Source organism: Gallus gallus, chromosome 2 (genome assembly GCF_016699485.2).
Source record: "Gallus gallus isolate bGalGal1 chromosome 2, bGalGal1.mat.broiler.GRCg7b, whole genome shotgun sequence".
NCBI classification, from domain to species: domain Eukaryota; kingdom Metazoa; phylum Chordata; class Aves; order Galliformes; family Phasianidae; genus Gallus; species Gallus gallus.
Genome location: NC_052533.1, coordinates 49,275,772 through 49,298,008, shown reverse-complemented (window position 1 = coordinate 49,298,008; position 22,237 = coordinate 49,275,772). Strand labels below are relative to the sequence as shown.

General features: G+C 36.7%; 1 protein-coding gene across 3 annotated transcripts in view; it reads left to right on the top strand.

Annotated features, from left to right (window-relative positions):
- Positions 1-22,020, top strand: part of VPS41 (VPS41 subunit of HOPS complex) — a 108,595-nt gene extending 86,575 nt beyond the window's left edge. For 2 of the 3 annotated variants that reach the window (XM_015281554.4, XM_046923880.1), the window contains exons 17-29: positions 462-554; positions 1,043-1,170; positions 2,004-2,148; positions 3,447-3,488; positions 3,616-3,666; positions 5,311-5,448; positions 7,674-7,728; positions 8,837-8,977; positions 10,567-10,703; positions 18,856-18,955; positions 19,705-19,749; positions 21,065-21,144; positions 21,661-22,020. In XM_015281554.4, coding sequence (XP_015137040.1) covers positions 462-554; positions 1,043-1,170; positions 2,004-2,148; positions 3,447-3,488; positions 3,616-3,666; positions 5,311-5,448; positions 7,674-7,728; positions 8,837-8,977; positions 10,567-10,703; positions 18,856-18,955; positions 19,705-19,749; positions 21,065-21,144; positions 21,661-21,741 — 1,236 coding nt within the window. In that variant the 3' untranslated portion in view covers positions 21,742-22,020. 3 annotated transcript variants of the gene reach the window in all.
- The last annotated feature ends 217 nt before the right edge of the window (positions 22,021-22,237 follow it).

Here is a 22,237-nt window from a genome sequence, read left to right as displayed (position 1 = left end):
CACAGTAAGTCACAAATTAAAAGTAAGCATTTTTCAGCTAATGAACGCACATACTTTTTTACAAGATGTAATGGAAAGACGAAGCAAAATGGATTTTGAGAACTTTCTTTTTCTGAGGGGTCTTTTGTGTATGTTTGATTCTCTAATGACTGCCAGTCAGTAGTCACAACTTGGTAACTCCGGTGGCTCATTTTCCCATTCCAACTAGTATCTTACCACAATCTATCTAATGAAATTTCTTTCAGGTAAGTTATGTGATTCCAGTGTGTGCCATCTTAAAGCAAGTAATACTAGGATACTGCTTACAAATCAGAGCATACAGTGTTTCCAGTGTTTACTCAAAGCCATATTTTGTGCATGGCTTTGTTATTTGTTTCCCAACAACTCTTTTTTTGTCATTAAAATACTGGGATGTTATATATCGTACCCCTTCTTACTCTTTGTTCTTTTTGTTCCTACAGGCAATTAGTCGTTACTTGCCCAGACGGGATCCAGTTTTGAAACCTCTTATCTATGAGATGGTCCTGCATGAGTTTTTGGAGAGTGACTATGAGGTATTACAGCCAGACATGTCCTCATGTGGTAGCAGTTGCAAGCAAAACACACTCAGCGGTGTAGAATTCCAATAACAGATTCTCCATTGTCTTCAAACAGGTTGTCAGTGAACAATTCCATGATAGCAAAAAAGACACATTTTGTTTACTTTCAGAAGAATAAGTAAAATGTTTTTTCAGAGAACACTAATCTTTTAGGATTGCTTACTTATTAGGAATACTATTATTTTTAGTTGCTTAATGTAACGCAAGTAGTCCACCTGCTTCACAAAGCAAGCAACACCTGAAAGAGGCCCAGCTTCATGAATCTTGATAACGTTGCCTTAAGAAGGAAAATCTATACACTGTGCATGTTTGTGGGCATGTAAAAGTAGCTTAGAGGTGAAGCACAGCATGTATCATCTCAGAGGCTTAGCTGGGGCTTTGATGTTTTGAAATGTTCCTTAGGCACTTCTTTCTGTTTCTGTTACAATCTCTTATACTTTTAGGGGTTTGCAACCCTGATAAAAGAGTGGCCTGGAGATCTCTACAACAACACAATCATAGTTCAGGCTGTAGTAGATCACCTGAAGAAAGATCCACAAAACAGGACATTGCTAAGAACACTTGCAGAACTGTGAGTACAATTTAACACTTCTATTACAGAAAGCGTGCTTGAGAGAGGATACAGTAGGTTATAAATATTTGTCTAACTCTCTTAACAGAAATACTTGCTGTGCTGCGGTGTTGCAGTGTATAAAGGCAAAGAGTTTAGTATGAGATTGGATTTGCTACTTCTCTTTCCAAAACAAATAGCTAATGTTTCTCTCTGTGCTGCCTGAGGAAGTCTTTTTTGTGAAGAGGAAAATAACAGGAAGATAGTCTGTTTTTTTTTCCCTCTATTTCAAAAATAGTATATTAAAGTTTACTGCATGGCTGGAAATATGTGACTAGAATATGTGTTAAGACTGGTCTAGTTCTAAAGTACTTCTTACAAGGACAGAGTTCTTCATTTTTCCCAGCCCAATGCTCACCTATATTAAGTTATCTTCATACACCCTCTTTGAAGAAGGCAGAGCTACCATCTGCTGCTCTGTTACTGTCTGACCCAAAGTTTGAAGAGAACAATATGGGTTGGATTTTTGTGTTGTTTTTTTTAAATTTTATTTTGCTCTGAAGTGGGTTTCAGGTGGCTTCCAAAATTAGAAAAGCTGATGTTTTGTGTAGTGGTTTGAAAACAGGGGATAGTGAAAACGCAGGAACCACAGAACATAAATACTGTGACTGTTACGTAAATGGAGTTGCACAGTGCTATTCCTCATCACGAAAAATTAGCAACTATTCAAATTTTCATAAAATCAAGTAGCATCCTAATATGTTTTGCATTCTGACATATATATATTTATTTTCCTCTCAGAGGTGATTTTCTTGCACTTAGGTCAAGTAAATTATAACGTTGCTTTTTGGCAGGTATACTTATGATCAGCGCTATGGAAGAGCCCTAGAAATTTACCTAACTCTGAGGCACAAAGACGTCTTCCAGTTGATCCACAGGCACAATCTGTTCAGTTCCATCAAAGATAAAATTGTTCTACTCATGGATTTTGATTCAGAGGTATGGTGCTTTTAATGATTTTATATTCACTTTCAGATAGAGATATCTTAGCAAATTATAAATAAATTAGTTTAAAGACAGCAGTGAGGCATAGAGTTTTTTACTGTGTCTGGATACATTCTGAGATAAGGAGGTGTTTACCTATACTGCATAGTAATTGATCCAAGGATGAAACTTTTCTTTTATATTTCCATTTGAGTATCACTCACAGTGAGAAGGGTGCCAGTTCTGAGATCATTTTTGTAGGTAGACTTCCACAATGATATTTTTCTGCATTTCTCATCAGTTCACACTGCTAATGAGACAAACAAAGTAAGCAGTTAATTTGTTGTGAGGCAGATTTTGAATGTATTTTGCACTTTTTTTCATTGTAATTGATTACTCTGTTTCTGGAAGTTTGCAAAGTTATTAACTTAAATCTAAAAAATCAAGAAGTATGTATGTGGTGCTGCATTCAATCTTCTTTTCTCCCAGTTGTCTAAAACCTCAGCAAATGAGCTTTAGTAGGAGTGCTGGGAAAAGAATCTGTTTGGTCCTTGGGGAAACAATCTCTGTGATCCTTGGGAGAAAACAAGTAGATCGACTGTTACTGTGCAGCTGTTGTTTCAGCGCTGGAAGTAAAATACGGAGCCATCTATACCAAAGATGATTATCTTTGGTATGCCCCTTCTAAACAGTGTATGAAAATAGCGTATTATTCTTTTTAAATAAATATAATGAGTTACATCAAGCGTCTGTGATTTTATTTTATTTTATTTTATATTATTTTACTGAACCCAAAATTTGATCTTGTAAGGGGAAGCAGAACAGGCACCCTGGTGACTACTCTTGTTTACATGATCTTGGCTGCTCCTGTTACAGTAGCAGCATGCAGATAGGCTAGAGGAATCCAATTGTAAGGCAAGTTGAGCTGTGTGTTTCCTATACAGCCATCACCCTAGAGCTTACTTTTGCACTGGGACAAATAGTATTTCTTCAGCATTTGCCAATGGCCTTCTGTGACTCATGATTCAATGGGCATAATTTACCTGCAGTGTAAGTGCACAGTATTGATTACTGTTTGTGTGTAAAATTTGGAGAGGTATTCTGGAAGAGTACGTTATGTGTTTGTTTACCTGTAACGTTCTGCTGTTGGAGAATGCTGTTGTTATGCAAACTGCTTTCTGAATTAATGCTGCTGAAAGAGTAAGTTTTCAGTGTCCATCCAATACCCACCAGTGAACAAACATAATACTGTAATCAAGAGTGACAAAATGTGCGTACCTATTTCTTACCTGGATTTTTTTTCTTTACTTCAGAAAGCAGTCGACATGCTTTTGGATAATGAAGATAAAATTTCCGTGAGTATGACAAGTTCATGATATGGTGATCCAGTGCTCCTTGCATTTTTCATTCTCCTTTCAGTCATGTGAAGGTGATGTTCACAGAGGTTTGCTAATCTCTTGGTTTTTACTTGTTTTCTTGCAGATTGACAGAGTTGTTGAAGAGCTAGAAAACAGACCTGAACTACAGCATGTGGTAAAGACTTCTATATCCTACTGGTTTCACTTTGAGCTGGATAAGGTATCTGCAGGACACATCTCTTATAGATTGCCCCTCCTTTGAGGACAGGCTGAGAGAGGTGGAGCTCTTCAGTGAGAAGTTCACAAGGTGATAGCGACCTTTCAGTATCTAAAGGGGAGCTACAGGAGAGAAGGAGACAGACTCTTTAGCAGGATCTTGTGGTGATAGAACAAGGGGAAATGGTTTCAAGCTCAAAGAGGGTAGATTTAGGTTAGATATAAGGAAAAAAATCTTTTACTGTGAGAGTGGTGTGACACTGGAACAGGTTGCCCAGAGACGTGGTTGATGCCCTGTCCCTGGAGGCTTTCAGCGTGAGGCTGGTTAAGGCCCTGGGCAACCTGATCTGTCTGTGATGCCAATGTTCATTGCAGGGGAGTTGGACTAGATGACCTTCAGAGATCCCTTCCAACTCTTAAGGATTCTATGATCCTATGTGTGTATGCTGTCAATGTGCACACAATACTGAAATTTCATAAATCATCACAACCAAAGTGGCTACTTCTGCTCATCCACTTTCTACCATGGTGATAGCATTTTTACAATAGTAAAATAATCTTAAAGTGTATACCTGGGAGAACTTCGTAATGTACTGCTTTTCAGTTAACATCCACTGAGGTGTTCCTTACTTGCATTGCAGATGCTTGTCCTCTCTGGTCAATTCCTTCTTGCTTGCTTCTCACTTCCTCTTTCCATACATAGAAGTAGGGTTGCATGTTGGATGCAACTCTGACACGCTTCTTGCTGTTCCATAAAGACAGTGAACTGTTTATCTTTCTAGAGCAGTAACTTCCATACTCTGCAGGACTGTTCTGCTTTGTGCGGAATTGCAATACATCAGAACGACTGTGGCTCCAAATTGCTATTCTGAGAGCAGCTCTTCAGTTGGAGCGTGCTGTTGGTAGAATGCTTAACATGTAACTGTGATCTTGGGCTGTATTAGGGAGGGAAGTTTTAACTTGCTGCTGTGTGCTGGTTGGGGCTCAAGGCATCGATTGATCTGCTGGAGAGTGAGTTTATGAGTTAGAGATCTGATTATAGCAAACAGCTCTATGAAGTGTGCAGCCTGCAGCCCAAGAGCTTTTTGAAGAAGATGCCCTCAGTTTATGGAGGGCATGCATTTGTTTCAAAGCGTGGAGCCTGCTTCCCTTTGAATACAAGTGACCCTCCAGATTATTCTTAAGTCCTTTTTTTTGCTCATAGAGGAAGAATGGCCTTCACCCCTCTATTTCTAGTACCATTACTTTGGTTAAAATGTTCATAATCTAAACTTATCCGTAATGGTCAAGCATATTTAGATAAATAAATGTTTCATTTGACGTATTTCTCCAAAGTTTTCCATAAAATTCAAAATCTGTGAACATTAAAGGACATGTACTCCAGTGTTGCTAAAAACCTGCTTTACAGAGTTAATGATGGAGAATGCTGTGATGAGAGTACTTCAGGAAAAAAAAAAAAAAAAGTCTTTTGAATCCGGATCTAATGTTTGTGTCTTTTAGTATGTGTTAGTATATTCCTGGGGAAATTATGAGGCGTTTTTTATACAGTCCAAATAATGTTATGAAGGAGTTTCTGAATTCCATTTCTTTTTTTGATTCTCAGTATTTGCACAAGCTTTTCAAAAGAGACCACCATAAAGGACAAAGGTATCATGAAAAACAGATCAGTCTTTATGCTGAATATGATCGTCCAAATTTACTACCATTTCTCAGAGACAGCACTCACTGTCCACTAGAGAAGGTAAGCTCCATCAGGCATAAACACAAGTCATGGATTTTTACATCTGATTCTTGTAGAATTGTGCATTTGTAAATGTGTCTGGTACTGCCCTCTACTGCCAAAAGGAGGAATCCTTTGGGTTTGTGATCATTACCTACAGAAGTGATGCACCTTCTGGCTGGTAGCTAAGACCTTTCCCTTGTAGACCAGAATGCAGGAATCTGTGATGATTTTTAAGGCAGAAGTCCAAAATTCACACTTGATGCATGCCTGAAGCATCTTTATTCATCATTGCCTGACCTGACTGAGGCAGTGGATTGTGGTTGAGAGAAATAAACAGTTGTTTTGAAAAATCTAAGCGTAATCAGTGTTAGATCTTGAAAAACAGATAACTGTACATTTTCTAGCTTTATATTCTAAGGTACTGAGTTTTCTAGTAACTTACACAATGTAACAGTCAGTAAACTAACAGAGCCAGAAATATTTTGACTTTGTACTTTTGCTAGGAAACTGGGAATTTTACAAAGTATTGTGTTGCCATCTTTTTTATCCTTTTTACATTTTCCCCTCCTTACTTTTTCTTATCAAATATAAAATGAACTAATGATGTTCCTGGGTTGTTTTTTTTTGTTGGTTTTTTTTGTGTGTGTGTGTGTGTGTTTTTTTACACTTTGGAATTAAAGTAAATGGAGTGGAAATTTGAGTTTTACTCTTCATTTGGGTCAGTATTTTATTAAACGTGATTTTGCTGTTAAGGTCTAATCTGCTCAGCCAAGCTGAAAGTTTGCCTCTCTGTATGCAGATGTAGTGATGAGACTTGTGGAATAGTTTAAAGGTAATATCAAATACTGTAGTTTATGTGGTTGACACTCTAAACAGAAACATTCATAGCACCTCTCTTATTTTGCTTGCTTTTTTCAATTGTCAGTCAACTTTTCTGGGCAACACAGGAAAATAAAACTGTGTTAGGACTGCAGACTTTGTCTTTGTTAAAATTGTCCCAGTTGTTTCCAAATGTAATGGGATATTGGTGTGAAGGTTCAACCCCTACTGCTGTACCACCAACATCCTCTGCCTCTGATGTCGTAGGCCAACATAAAAAAATAGAAAGCATTGCCTTTGGAGCAGCCTTTGTAATTTTGTAATGCTTTTTGCTACATACATCTATTTGCTCCAAGGAGATAAAAGGGAGAACCATAATTTCCCAGGTCTTCAGTTTCTGTTAACTGATTCCAGTACTGTGTGAAAATTGAAAGAAAAAAAACAATTTGAACAAACGTTTACCTACTGTTGCCACAAATGATAAACAATGCAAGAAGTCATTGTGTTTCTCTAAATGTAAACCACTGCTATTCAAGTGCAGTTTAGCAAAGCTTGTATAAAAGAAACTAAAGAAAAAAATATGATTGTTCCCTCTTTTCCTCTAGAGGGAGCATGGCAGTCACTAAATGTGCAACTTCCAGAAATACTGAATACTTGGTAATTTGTACTTTAACTTGTAAGTGGAGAAAAAAAAGGTTATCAGCTCTGTTTATAATATATTAATTACTAATTATTATACCTTCAAGCGCCCAAAGTATCTGGTTGCAAAATCACTACCCTGCCCCTGAAATTCATTGTGTATCTCTTTAGACTTCATAGTAACCCGTCTGAAACAATTTGAGAATAGAAGGAAAAGTTAATTCCTACCTATATCTTCAGTTGTAGCTATATCTTGTGAAGATATAGTTTTTATTTCCAAGTATGAAAATATTTATTTGGTGAAGAATTAATTATGTAGAAATTCTGTGAGTATTGAGTTTGCTTTCTGCTTCTAGGTTGTAAACAGACATGGCATCATTTATGGCATACTCAGTCCTGCCAGATTTGTGTTGCTAAGAACTTACTGGTAATCAGTTTGATAATTCTAGTAACTGGGGTGTTTTTCAACTGTGCACAGGTTCTGTAACTGCTGAGAGCTAATGTCACGAACAGTTACAGAATCTGTGTATAGCTGAAAAACATCCCAGTTACTAACATTATTTAATCTTAGAGAAAAAAAGCAAAAAATGCCATGGAATTTCTCCTTTTAATTAATGCCAGAGGACCTAACAGCGCATGTTAAGGAAGCTGTATTCCTGTCAAAATGAGTAATGCAACTTCATGGAAAAGTATCCTTTAGTTTCTTGTAGCATTTGTGATCAATAAAGTATCTTGTTACATGGTTCCCTGTATTCTCTTTCTTTCTTCTCTTGTCTTAATTCAAGGCTCTAGAGATCTGCCAACAGAGAAACTTTGTAGAAGAGACAGTTTATCTTCTGAGTAAGTAATTCTCACTGTGATAAATTATAACATGCTTTTAATCTTGTCCTGAAGTTTATGCTGCAAAAATGTATGATTGTCTTTTAACACACTTCGCAAAGGCAAAGTTGGTATGCGGTCAGTAAGACCAAATAACATGGTTTGGAAAAAAAAGGAATCGATTATTCATATGATGTCTTGCCTTGATATAGTATGTTATTGTCCTTCTGGTTTGGTGTTTTTTCTGGTGCATTTTGGAGGTTTTGTTTTGAGGAGTTAAAGGCAGAGATTTTGGAGGGAGGAAATAATTTATTTCTGAGAGAACCTCCGAGAGAAGAGTAATTCTCTCTGTTTGAGGACAGGGAAGAAATAAAACAGATGCTTTACTCTGAGCACATCTCAGGAGCTTGGTATTACCTTTTGCTTAGGTGGAAGGTTTACTAATGCTGGCTTTTTCTTATTTAAAAAAAAAAATTACCTATTCAAACATAAATTAACTTCCCCACCTCTGAATGGGAGTTGTTGTATGACTCTAAGATTTTTATGTGTGTTCATGTAGTAATCATAATCAGAATGGAAAATGTTTATTACTGACATAATCAGTCTTCTTTTTAATAAGAACATTTTGCGGACCATTTGAGAGCAGAGTAGAATTTACTCATGGATTTACTTAAAGAACAGTTCAGAGCTACTGCTTCCTCCTTCTTCCTCTTATTTTCCATGAATGTAAGCTGCATTATATGTAGAGCAAGTTAAATGTGTTCATACAGGTTTTTAGCAAGGGATAAATCATCTTAATGTTTTTATGCATGCAAACATACATACACATGAACACACTTCACCTTGTGTCAGATGTTGCTGCAGTTTAGAGCCCCCAGTATGACCCACCACATCTGTAAGAAAGAGTCTGGGTCCCAGTCCAGCAGAGTACTCTGAGCACACGTTCAGGTGATACTGATAGCTCTGGAATAAGCTTTCCTTTCATCAGATTGATTAGATTAGGTCTTTAATATGGGGGAACTTATCACTTAGAAAATTCGTAAGGAGAAAGCAACAAGAGCTTCTTAAATGCTTATCAGTACTCAGTGCTTTAGATTTTATAAACTCTTTACTTATTTTATCCTTCTAGGCAGAATGGGTAACAGCCGCAGTGCCTTGAAGATGATAATGGAAGAACTGCAAGATGTAGATAAAGCTATTGAATTTGCCAAGGAACAAGATGATGGAGAACTTTGGGAAGACCTCATTTTATATTCTATTGACAAACCACGTAAGCAGGATAGTTTCTTAGCCTTTCCTGTGTATTTTTTGTGGAATGCTATTGCAGGTAAAGGGTTGAATTATCCACATGCGTGCTGGCAAAGGCATTTTTGGATCACCAGGGAGATGTTCTGGTTTGTAGAGCATGCCGTATCTCCTCCTGCTGAACTTAGAAGCTTCCCATAAGGCAACATGTGGGCATGCTACAGAATGAGTACGTAGAGATTCAACACTTGACAAAGCTCTATGCAGTTGTGTCCTTAATGACAAAGTTAGGACAGAATGATACTTCTAATTTGGCAGTGTATGAAGCTTTATTTTTAGGCCCTCAAAATAAACGCTGATGTTTACTGCAGCTGCTTCCCTTGGAAATTTTGAAAATGGAGAGTCTTCACCTGTCTGTCCCTCAATTGTTGTTTTGTTTCTATGTCATCAATGCAAGATCTATAATAACAAGAGCATTCTTGCTCTTCATCCACAATATGATCATCAACTCAAGTTTAAAGTTCAGATGGAATCACAAGCTGTCAGAATCTCCTTAACAGCATTAGTTTTGTTCAGGAAGCAAACTCAGAGGAGTTCATATGACTGGGAAAATACAAAATTATTTTAACTGCAAATTCTGTCAGTTTTGCAATCTCTTTTGGTGCTTTAAATCAAGACTCTAAAATCTCTGCAGGGAGATTTTTCCAAAGGATTGAATGTCTCAAAGAATTAACATCAGAATAAATGTATTTTCATCACGTGTCCACTAATTCTGACAAGCAGCAGCAACCAAAATCTGTTACTAATTTGGAATTATGATGTTATCAAGTTATCTTACCAACAGAAATCCATGTCTAAATGTAATTCATCGCTAAAAGCAATGCCACAGTTATTGATAACTTTAGAGGAAAAGGAACTCAAAACACAGTTATCTCCATTCCATCTGCCATTATGTGGAGCAACTCCAGTGGTGTTCCTTATTTTTGGGCATTGAAGAAAAACATTCAGAATAGTTTAGTTGAAAGGGACCTTCAAAGATCACTGAGTCCAACTTCTTGGTAACTTCAGTGCTGATCGAGTTAGAGCATGTTATTGAGGAGTTGAGGTCAGTTTTATTTGAAATTCATCCTTCTATTTCATTTAGCCGGTTGCATTTCAGGAAGTTGGACATTTATGTCCATCTTGTCACTGATGAGAAACATGTTTTCTTAAAGTTTAGTGTTTGCAAATATGCTTCTTAATCCTACAATTTAGAACAGCATATTCAAATAATGAAGTGAATTTTCTACTTCTGTTTGTACAAGTACATTTTTATTGAATTGAAATGTGTTATTTTCTTCTGGTTTTGATGACTTGTTCTGGCTACTCTGGTATCTGTTTTCCAGATACCTCTGGAGTTCTGTGAATAGGCAGACTGTATATTTATCTTCCCTAAAGGCCTATTTTCAAGTAAATGCAACCGTAAGAAAGACGTGAAGGCTATGTAAAAGTAGTTTAGTGTTCTCTCTGTAGAGAGCTGTCATAGAAACAGCCAAAGCCTGTCTGCTACAGAAGCATCCTTTAATAAGGTGGATGAATTTTTTTCTTAATTTACTTGTTTCTTTTTTTTTACAGCTTTTATTACTGGTTTGTTGAACAACATTGGAACTCATGTTGACCCAATTCTTTTGATTCATCGTATTAAGGAAGGCATGGAGATTCCTAATTTGAGAGATTCACTAGTGAAAATTCTTCAGGACTACAACTTGCAGGTAAATGTTGTGTTCTTCCTGTGAAGATTTTCAGAAAGACATCAAAGACCGTTTCACTGAGTAGCACAAGAAATGCCTGTCACGTAGGTTTGTTCATCTTGTTACGACATCATTATCATAGTAACTCAGAATGGAACCTTGACAGAAAGGGTAGAAATTTGTCCCGATGAATACTCTTTTCTCTAGATAGCTTCTGCCTCTTCTGAATCTCTCCCATACTGTCATAAGCCTGGTGAGTAAGTAGAATTGTTGAAAGACTTGGATGATTTAGGTATTTCTTTTAGATCGTGACTTTCAGGATTTCAAAGAGAATAAGTGTCTTGTTCCTGTATACCTCTGTTTTGTGCAAGGAGTTACCCCCGACAGACAGGTACATGTTTGCATGTACTGCAGGTTGTAGCATTCCTTGCAGGTTTTCAATTGACTTCATTAGATATTACTATCTTTCCAAAATAATGCTAGTTAAATAGCGTGCATCTTTTAAACAGTTGCATGTTAATCTTGTTGCTGTCAGTTCCCTGCTGCTTGAACTGCTGATCCCACTGTTCCTGCATTCTGTTGAAATCAAAATGGAACATTTTGTACGTCTGCACAGAGAGTGATAAAGTGCTGTTCGCATATATGCAGTGTGTGTTGGTGGATTCAGACAAAGCTGACAAAATCATTTGGTCACATTTTGTGGACATAAGAATCATTTTGTCTTCAGATAGCTTTTAACAAATTTACTTTGGTATTAAAAGGTTATATTTTACTTCTAGACCAGTATCTAAATATTTTCGCACTTATCATTGAAATGCTTCGTGGGTTTTAATTCATTTTGAAGTAGATTTGGATAGCTCAAAGGCTAAAGTTTATATCTCTGAGGAGTAGTAGAAATTAGGAAGCTTAATGTAACTTGTGCTTGGCTTGCTGGTACTATAGCAAGACAACATAGCAAAAAAAAAAAAGGAAATTAAGAGGACCACTTAAGGGACTGTTTTTTGTGGGGTTTTTTGAGAATTATGAGCAATAGCTTAACATAAGGCTGCTCCTAAACTGTTACAGGCAGTGTGAAGTGCACCAGTATAAACAGATGGTGTCTCTGCTCTGAAATTCAGAGACGTGATCGCAGCTCTTGGGCGCACACTCACCTCAGTAGCTTTAATTTGGCGTGGTCAGTTTTGTTAACAGAACTGTTTCTGCATTCAGCACATACTTCAAGATACAGCTAGGATCAAGTAGATATTTTAAGTGTCCGTTCCTAGCTGAGGGCAGTTCTGTCCTAGCTTCATGATGACTACTATGTCATTAGCCTCTTCAAAGCTAGTCTCTGGTCTGTTTGTATGATGTCTGGTCACAGCTTTTCTTCATATTGCGTAGCTTCAGGTTTGAAATCCATGTTCTCTATTCTGGCCTGGGACAACTCCCTTCATTTTGGTAAAAACGTCCTAATTTGTATCACATAATGTACCAGACACTTCAAACTTGTACAGTTATCCAGATTTCTTTGGTTAGGACTTCGTGATTTCATCTCTTCAGATCGCCAGCTCTGTATGTGCGTAAGTCTTACTATTCCCATTTTCAAAGACAAAAAAGGAAATCTTTTTTTCTAGATCCACAGAGGTTGAGCATATGTGAACTTATAACCCACTGCTTCACTTGCAAGTCACTGCCAAATAAGAAAACCATGCTGATCTTTTTATAACATGGGCTCCCCAATGCACCTGGGCCTTTATATTGTTTGATTGTGACCTCATTTGCAAGCCTCGGTAAGATTATTTTGTACAAGATAGTACTTACACGGGTACAGATTTTGTACTATATTCCTAAATTTCCTTTATGGTAAATTTTTCACGGGATGTGATTTTATGTATGTCCAGAAGCTAAAAGCAGGTCTTCTTAGACTTTTTCTTTTTGCAAAAAATTCTTCACATCCCAACAAATTCAAGTGAATTAAACTGAATGGCTGCCAAAGCATGCCATATGTAGTTTACAGTGTGTGTTAGTGAATACAGCAAATAAGTCTATTAATGTAACAAAATTTGTTTTAACTTCTCTCTAATCTGACATCTTCCCTGAATAATGTAAGTTTTTATCAAAGCTGACTTGTTGATGATTGATTACTTCATTTTAACTAATTACCATCCATTAAATGAATGCTGCAACCATTGTATGTGCTACCTTAAGCTCACCACAGCTTTAAAGTAAAGTGAATAATTTACAACTTTATGAAGGGATTAGTACATTTGCTGCCAACCAAACATGATGCTAAAAGAGTTATTAGGTATTCTGTAGGGTAGAAAGAAAATGCAGATAATGTGAGACTTCTCTCTTAGACAGTCCGTTCAAATAAGTATTACTAATTTATTTCTGCGTGGTTTTACAGCTGTATTTTACAGTTAGGAATCTATTCAGCTGCCTTATTATTCTTATAAGAATATCCATTTTTAATTTTTTTTTTATTTTCCCATTTCTGGAAATGCAATTTTGCATGACCTATAGCTGAGTACAGGCTTCAGAATTTTCCTAAACAGTATAAGATGTAAGCACTCATGTAAGGGCTTTTCTGAATTGGGATTAAAATGTTTTTCTGCTGAAAGTTAGGATTCAGTTGGAATAAAATCTTTTTTAATAATCTTCTGGAGACAAACTGTATTCAACTGGAACTCTTCTACAAGAACATCTTCTTCACTGGAGGAACAAGAAAAAAAATCAGTCTGAACCTGGGGAAGTTCCAGTACTCTTCAGCAATAGTGAAATGTTTGACTGTGTGGGAATGTTTTCTCCTACGATGTCTAGCCTGTCTTCAGTCAGTAATGTGTAAACTCCTATCATAAGACACTTCCTAACACAGATTTTTCCATCCGATGCATGATGTTCTGCTTCACATTTCAGGGTAACAGGAGTGAGAAAGGTCAGTGTCTGCTGACACTCATTTAGGCTTTGTGGACACCAGCTCCATGCCCTTACAGCCAAAGGCTGTGGTTGTTTGAAGACCATTCTAAAAATGCAAATAATTTGCTACTTGCTTAAGTAAGCATGGTGTTTACATATTTTGAGCCCCTTAAATTAAGTGGATACAAACAGCTTAGATTTGTTTTGTACCAGAAAATACTGTCATTCTTATGTAATTTATTTTACACGCTGCAGGTGTTGCTTCTGATACAGGTCTCTTCTGAGACTCATATGGGTCTTCTATTCCCATTGGGGCTTTTGCAGTGCAATTTTTTAAATATCCCTTAGCAAACAGTGTGAAGCCAGAATTGCTTTTGTTTGAAAATCATAGCAAAATTGACATTTACCAGGATTTCTGTGCAATGTATATATATTTTTTTCTAATGAAAATGATGCTAATTAGTTTCTTGGGTTTTTTTTTTAATGCATCATCTCTGGACCAAAACTCATTATTCTCCCTCTAGTGTGTATTTGAACTTTGTATTTGCCTTTAATATTCAGTTCCCTGGGAATTAAATTGAAAAGAAATATGAAATCTTGTGTGTTTAAGTCTCTGGTAACTGATAACCTCATGGAGTTAACTGAGGAGTCTGAAAACATTTCTTAAGACATTTCTTAAAATAAATCATATAATTACAGCCCAGGTCTGCAGTTTGTATAGTTGTTGTATCATACTTATTTCTCACAGACAAAGCTGATCTTAAAAGGCCCTTATTTGTTTACTTCTGTGTTAGTTACGTCCGTTACATTTTCTGAATTTATAAAATAAGAGTCTGCCTAAGTGAAATACAAGAAATACTTGTGTAGTTGCAGATTTAAGCACCTATTTCAGAATGTGCCTAATTTTTCAACCTCTTTTTGACAGTTTTTAGAAAAAGATTTCAAAAGATTCTGGTATTCTTATATTGTTCTCCCCACACGTACACAGTGGTCATAGAATTTAAAAGCAATTTGGTTAGATTCAGTGTCTCTAGGTTTTGTGGATTAGCCACTTTACTCAGATGATGAGTTACTAGTTTAAACTTTGATTGAACCTGCAGTAACTCTGATGGAGGCTGTCCATCCATAATTCTCCCATTCAAAGCATTCACAGCCATTCATTCATAACAGAGGCTGTGAACCAGCAGACACCAATGGTAATGATGAGTGCTGGTTGGAAGCATCTGGGGGAGCTGTTAGGGTTTCCTCCTGCATGTGAATATGCAGATGTTCAGACATCTTGCAGGCACTAGGGGGCAGGTGGCAGCTGGCAACTTACATAGTGAGACACTCACCGCTTGTAGTGACTAAAAGTAACATATCTTTAATTGGGGTTATGATGAATTTTGGAGATTTTGGGGTAATTGTCCTGGAGAAACTTGGGCTTCATTGAGTGCTAACCTGAATCAAGACCCAAATGTATTCCTCATGCTTTGAGTGTAACCTTCAAATTAACTGCATACTGCAGTGTTTTCCTTTAAAGGTAAAGTTAAGCATATGCAAATCAGGACTTCATGCTCCAAAAGGAATGCCTTTTTATAGCTCTGTCCCCCAGCATTGGAGGCAGATGGTGGTATGGTAGTAGAGGTTGACCCTTCCCACCAATATTCCATTACATTTTTGTTGCTGTGCTACAGATGGCAGCAGAGGGGCCATCTGTAGCACAGCAACAAGATGATGTCTGACATGGAAGTGCATCTGAAGTAAAGGTGTGGAATTGAATTCCTCCACGTGAAAAAAATTGCACCCATAGACATTTGTCAACACTTGCTGAATATTTTTGGAGACCAACAGTGAATGTTGGCACAGGGAGGTGATGTGTGATACATTTCAGCAGTGGGAGCAGCAATGTGAAAGGCAACCCACATTCCGGACAGCCATGCACAGCTGTCGTAACACAAAAAGAAGAGCATCTCAATCAGCTAAACCACACGAATCAGCAGATTACAACCAGGAAACTGTGTACAGAGCTGAATATTGGCTTCAGTACGTTAGAAACAATGGTGACAATATTGGAATATTACAGAGTTTGCACAGGTGGATCCAGTGAATGCTCACAGGGGAACAGAAAGAACACCATATACAAGTTTCTCAGAACGTATTGAATGAGGCTTAAGGTGACGGTTTTCTGGATCACATCATTACTGATGAGCAGACGTGATGCCATCACTATTAGCCAGAATCAAAATGGCAGTCCATGGAGTGGTGATATGGGAATTCCCCATCAAAGAAAATGTTCAAGATGCAGCTCTCAGCAGGTAAAGTTATGTGCACTGGCTTTTGGGATAGGAAAGAGGTGATCCTTCTGGACTTTTCAGGAACTCAGACAGACCATCAACTCTGACCGCTAAATCATGTCACCGACTGAGCTGAAGGCTCAAACTTACAGAGTCAGGCCAGAGAAGAAGGCAGCCTTTCTCTTGCAACGTGGTAACAGCAGACCCCATCCCACTTTGAAGACCTTGGAGCACCTTCCCGGTCTCAGCTGGACTGTCTTACCACACCCATCATATCAGGCTGATGAAAGATGGACTGTGTGGGCAACATTTTCCTAGCAATTATGCTATCATAGCAGCTGTGAAGCAGTGGGCCACTCCAGTGGTGCAGATTTTTAGTAGTGCAGTACTCAGGCTCTTGTTCATCACTGGCAAAAATGTATAGCTAATGGTGGTGACTGTTGAAAAATAGTGTTTTGTAGCTGAGAATTTACTCTATCAAATAGTGTTACTGTGCTCATTGTATCTGTTGTAGTTTCCATGGAAATAAATAGGAGGCATTACTTTTGGAGTGACCTACATAAATAGCAGTTCCCAGTGCTTGTGATTTCAGTTATGCAGTTGCACTTTTTCTAGTGTAGGCAGAGAATGAACTCCAGTTCATTTTTTTGCAATAAATATTTTGGTTCCGGACAGTTTCATTAATTTGGTGAAGCACCAGATCCATTTAAAACCTAACCATACCATGTTGTCTTGCTTGTGTTTACAGTGCTGAGCTTTTTAAAGGGTGAAAGCATTCTGTTTCATAAGACTTTGTTTCTGCAGGTAGCATCCTCTTTGATTCCTATTTCATCTCTTTAGAGAATGGTTTCATTACAGCTTTACATCTGATGTCAAGTTTAGTCTAATCTTCAGGCACAGATAAATACTTCTCCCACCTTATAATATGAAGAAGTTCATTCAAGCATTCTTTCTCCCTCTGTCTCACCTCCAAATTCCCTCTTTTACTTCTCTTTCTACAATTCTTGTATTATCCATCTCTTCCTTGAGCTCTTCAAATGTTTTTCTTCAGAAGCATTGATTTATTACGTTGACGTTTTATATTTCACCTTCTTCATTCCAAGTTCCTTCTACATTATGGCATCTTGTATTCCACTTCTAGTAAAAGGAAAGTCTGACAATCTATCATTGAATGTGGTATGGAAAATCTTACTGTAGTTTAACTGTTGCAGAACAGATGCTGCTTATGTCTTGTAACATACTTGTGTTTCTTCTGTGTTTTTTTTTTTTAAGGATCAAATAGCGTTGAGGTTTTCATCTGACATAATTGATGTTGTTTTGGTCTTTTTTTGTTTTGATCTTTTTTTTGTATGTGAAGTTTGCCTATTGGCACACTGTATTCTAAGTAGAAAATAAGTAAATCATTGTATCTCTATTCCACCATTCACAATGTTTTCTTTGTTCCTTTTACTTAAACATGCAGTTTTTTATCTGCTTGTGCTGAGTGCAGCTAGCAAAAACCCCAGTAAATAGCCAAAGAAGGCCGCATCCGTTTTGAGTTATTTACCTGTCTTTGTGATACAGGTTGGTGATTAAGAACATTCCACATTGGTCAAAGCACTCATCCTAAAAGACGGTCTTATCCAGTTGCTGCTGTAAAAAGTTCCTAAGTATTTTTTTTTCTCAATCTAGTGACATTTTCTTATACTTAAAACAAAATTTGCCTTTCTATGTTGCCCTCAGGTAAAGTTGGAAGGAAAAGGGTATATTCAGATAGCTCCTGAGGTTATCAGACATAAAATTAATTAATTTTCTAAGTGTTTTGCATTCTGCTTCTTGAGCTCTGAAGTGTTTTATAGCTCACTGTGTGGAGAATGTCCTTTACCCACTGACATGCCCAGTTTAAACTGTTTAATGTTAATCAATTCAATCTTTTTAAATGTTTTTCAGATATGCAGTCTTAATTGTGTATTATTCTGGCAGCATGTCATGTTTAGTTCACAGTGGTATTTAAGATGAGGTTTTGGACAGCGGTCACCTGGCTGTAAAACTTATATTTATTTTTAGAGACTTGCATTAGCAGCATCTTGGTCTGGTTTAGAGTGTTCATTGTCTCCTGTAGTGCAAATAATCAGGAGAAACAAATAGGCATTGCCTTCTTGTAACACTTTCCTTGGTTTTTTGGTTTGTTCAGCTTAAAATTGATAATGAATCTCTCTCAAAAGACTTTTCAGAAGGATTCTGGTCTTGGACAGCAAATTTCCAAGCATTGGTTGAATAAGGGGTAGGGGCAAGACAACTTACCACCCTTTGTTTGGGTTTGTCATATTGTCATTAACCTTCTTCACTGAGCATTGGGAAATAGTACTGTATATAATTTTGATGCCAAAGATCTCTTTTTGTGTTTCACAACACTGGCAGACAGTAACAATCTAACATAAAATACTAAAGTTAAAAAAGTAATCTTAAGAATTTTTGCTAAGGGTGAACAAGGTCTAAACTTTGGTTAATTGCATGGGCTTTTAAACATGGCTTACTGAATGACATCTGAGCAGGAAATGCATATGAACAAAATAAATGTTAAATTATTGGGTTGTGAAAGGTTTTAGGATAACTATATCTATTTGCTAACATAGACAGGGAAGATGTGGATGGAGGAAGTTTTGAAGTGGTTGAGAATCCAATTGTTAGGGGCAGTGTAAAGAAATACCTCCATTGTATTTTGTTATGAGAAGTTTATAGTAAGAAGATCAGTATTTATGACAATAATATATTTGCAAAGGATTTGATTTTTCTGAGGTCTTTCATTTTTTGTTCAATAGTTTTTTTTTTTTTTCCATTTAAGTAGAAATTCCTTCCCTCTTATCCTTTTTTCCCTCACTGTTTGAAGATTTAATATTTTGGAAAGGCTTAAACATTTGTTGTTCTCTCTGTAGCAGCAGAAACCCAGGGGTGGCTTGCCAGGATGATGGTTATGCCCACCTATTTAACAACTGCTGTACTTTGTGTTCTTTGCATAACAGATCTTGCTGCGGGAAGGTTGCAAGAAGATTCTTGTTGCTGACTCTCTTTCTTTGTTGAAGAAAATGCATCGAACTCAGATGAAGGGCGTTCTGGTAGATGGTAAGTACAGCGTAAACATGGTGACTTGAAGTCTTTTATGTGGTTATAGACCTAAGCCATGTGACAGTCCATTTTGAAGCTGCTGGAAAACCTCAGTATTACTTCTTTTTTGTAGAGTGTAGATCTTATTTGAAGAGACAAGATCCGTTGTGTAGCTTTTTGTTTGCTCAATCTCTGCATAGCTGGTAATACGTTGCATCCTGCAATTTGTCTGTAAAGATGGAAAAATCTTTTCAGTGCCAAAACAGATAGTCAGGTAATAATATTCTGCAACAAGATAAGTTTTAAAAATGTTTGAAAATATTTTGTGAGGCTCTACTGATGTGCATGAGCAGTTCTGTGATTTATGCAAGATGTGTGTTATTACTAGGAGTTGATGGAACGACAGAAGATCAGAGCTTCTGCTGGAAAAATGCAGCAGATAAGTCAGGAACTCATGCTTCCTTCTTTATTTGAGTTTGCCTTATGTCTCTACTGCTCCGATCTTGGTCTAGCTCCTGCAGTTCTTCCTGCACCAAAGTCAGACAATCTGTACATTTTTCCTCCTATTAATAGAAATGCTGCTTTAGAATTTCTCTCTACTTTCCAGTAGTCTGTGGTGAGTATCTTAAGTATATACTCTTAGATTGAGATCAGTTTCTGTAATTGCAATGTGTAAATGCCTGTTTTATTTAAAAAAAAAAAAAAAAAAGTAAACATGGAGTTTGTTAACACAATGTTAGAGATTCCTTTTTTTTTTTTTTTTCCAGAGGAAAATATCTGTGAATCATGCCTGTCTCCAATACTTCCTTCAGGTAGGATGCTTTTCTGGAAGAAAAAGAGGCTAGTTTTTATTTTTAGAGGAACTACTGTTTGCTGCTATTCATAGAAAAGTGTAGTACTCTCCCTTGATAATTGCTGTATAAATTTTAGTCTCCTGTGCAAAGCTTGCTTATGAATTCTAATTTGGGAGTGGAGTATAATCCAAACCTTTTGATTGTAGTAAACCCAGACTTACTTTCCTCTCCTTTACTCATGTTTGATTTTTTTATTTCCTGTTTTGAAATATGTAGAATGGAAGGTAATTTTAATCAGTCAACATGCATATTGTCAAAGATAATCAGAATCATGAAACAAAGCAGATCCCATCAAATTTTGTTTAAATTTGTATTGCGATTTAGACTGAACTTGCAGACCATAAACATCTATGTGATATGCTTTTTACAACACTTTAAAACATTTCTGAAGTTAGTCTTGAAACTAGAAATTCAGTATATCATTTTTGAAGATGTACATTCTGCAAATGAGCTAATTTCAGAAATATCAGTGTAGGTGCTAGGCATCTTAAGAAATAGTAGTTTGACCAGGAGAATATCTGTCGTGACATCCTCAAACAAGAACGTGTAAGACAAAGTATCTGGATGCAACTGTTTTTTGTTTGCCAACGGTACATAGCCAAATAAAATCTTCTCCAGTTATTTAATTTTGTTTCTACCATCTTCTGCTTAAAAAAAGGAAAAAAAAATAATAAATACAGCTGTACTGTGATTGCATGCACCAACATACAGACCAGAACAGACACTTGGTGTATGCTGATGAGTGAGGTGATTGTACCTTGAATATGTGAATACTGTATGGAGGTTTCTAACTGGGCTAAATATTCATGAATCAAGAAGTACTTACACAGCTTATTGCCGCATTTAAAGCGTATGCCCTGGGAGCGTAGACTCTAGTAATACTCAGTATTTTGGTTTTCCCTTCACTAATTCAGGAGTGGTTTTTGTTAATGTTTCATCAAAATGGCTGAATTATTTCAGGGTAAATTTTTCCTTGCCCTTCCTAGATTTAGCATGTGGCACACATTAACCTGAAAATTTCAGTTGAAAATGTTTACATCATTTAAGCCTCAGAATAAAATCATCTTTTAACTTCACCACTAGGACACATTACCTGATAGCATCGTTCTGTGTGATTTCTATAAATAAGACTTGTAAAAAAACTTGTAAAATTAATGTGATAAAGGTATGACTTGATGCTTCTGTATTTATAATTAAACAGGGCTATTACTGTAGTCACCGAACCCTTTGTTTCGTTGTCCCTTTGTAATGGATTTATCTTTCTCTTTCCCAGATGCATCCAAGTCCTTCAACGTGGTAGTGTTCCACTGCAGACACATGTTTCACAAAGAATGTCTCCCGGTATCTAACACAGTAAGGAACTAGCTTAATCTCCGTCACTGCTGCCAAAGACAAGAAGACAAATAATTTCTTTACCTCATCTTTGGGGAAGGGCATGGTTCTATCAGGGATTATTTTTTTATTACAGTTATTATTTTTGATGGTATTTTCTAATAGTATATGACTAGGGAAAGGATATTTCAGACTGCTGCAAGCAAAATATATCCAATTTAGAAAGAAATTGCTGCTGTTTGAGAAGTATTTTATCACCTTTTTCAGTCTAAATTTTCAGTATATGATGCAACTCTGAATAATACAGGGAATATGACCTGCTTGAATTTTCTTAATTCTGCCCTTTGAATCCAGAACAACCTGTTTTATACTGTTCAGCAATGTCACATTCCTAAACCTATCCATGACTTTGTCTATAAGCAAAAGCCTGAATGTGACTAGTAAAACTGGGATGAGCATTAGTAATTTTCATTCATCTTCTCATGCTCTAACTTGAATATATTTGTCTAAGACACTTGTTTTCTTTTTAATTTCCAGGTATCTTCTGTCCAGTTCTGCAACATATGCAGTGCCAAACATAGAGGACCAGGAAGTGCAATCCTGGAGATGAAGAAATAGCAGTCCCCTAGTTGTCCATACCAGTCTGTGACACCAAGTCTGTTAGGAGCCACTGTAGTTTCTGTTAGTTATCATTTCTGTAAATAATTCTGAATTCTGATTTAAAGCTGGTTTCTGTAAGTGGTCCTACTTACCGAACACTTTCTGGAAAGAGAAAATATGAAAATCTTTGCTAGTAGCTCTTTGTTACATAATTCATATTTCACTGTTCCTGTGCTCACCGTGTTCTTTACTTAACTCTGGAACTGAAAACAAAAATAAAAAGAGAGCAAAACAGTCTGAAGAGTATGTGCTTGATATCAGTTAAAGTGTTTCACAGATTGGAGACATATCATGGTCGTGTAAAGAAAAATTAATTAATGTGAATTCTTAATAGCAAACTGTTTGACTTGAGATCCATGAGGAATCTGACTTCTTTACATGGAATTGCTTCAGGACTTAAAGGTGCTTGTGTTCTGAATTACATATTAAATTAACAAACTTGTTAAATTTTAAT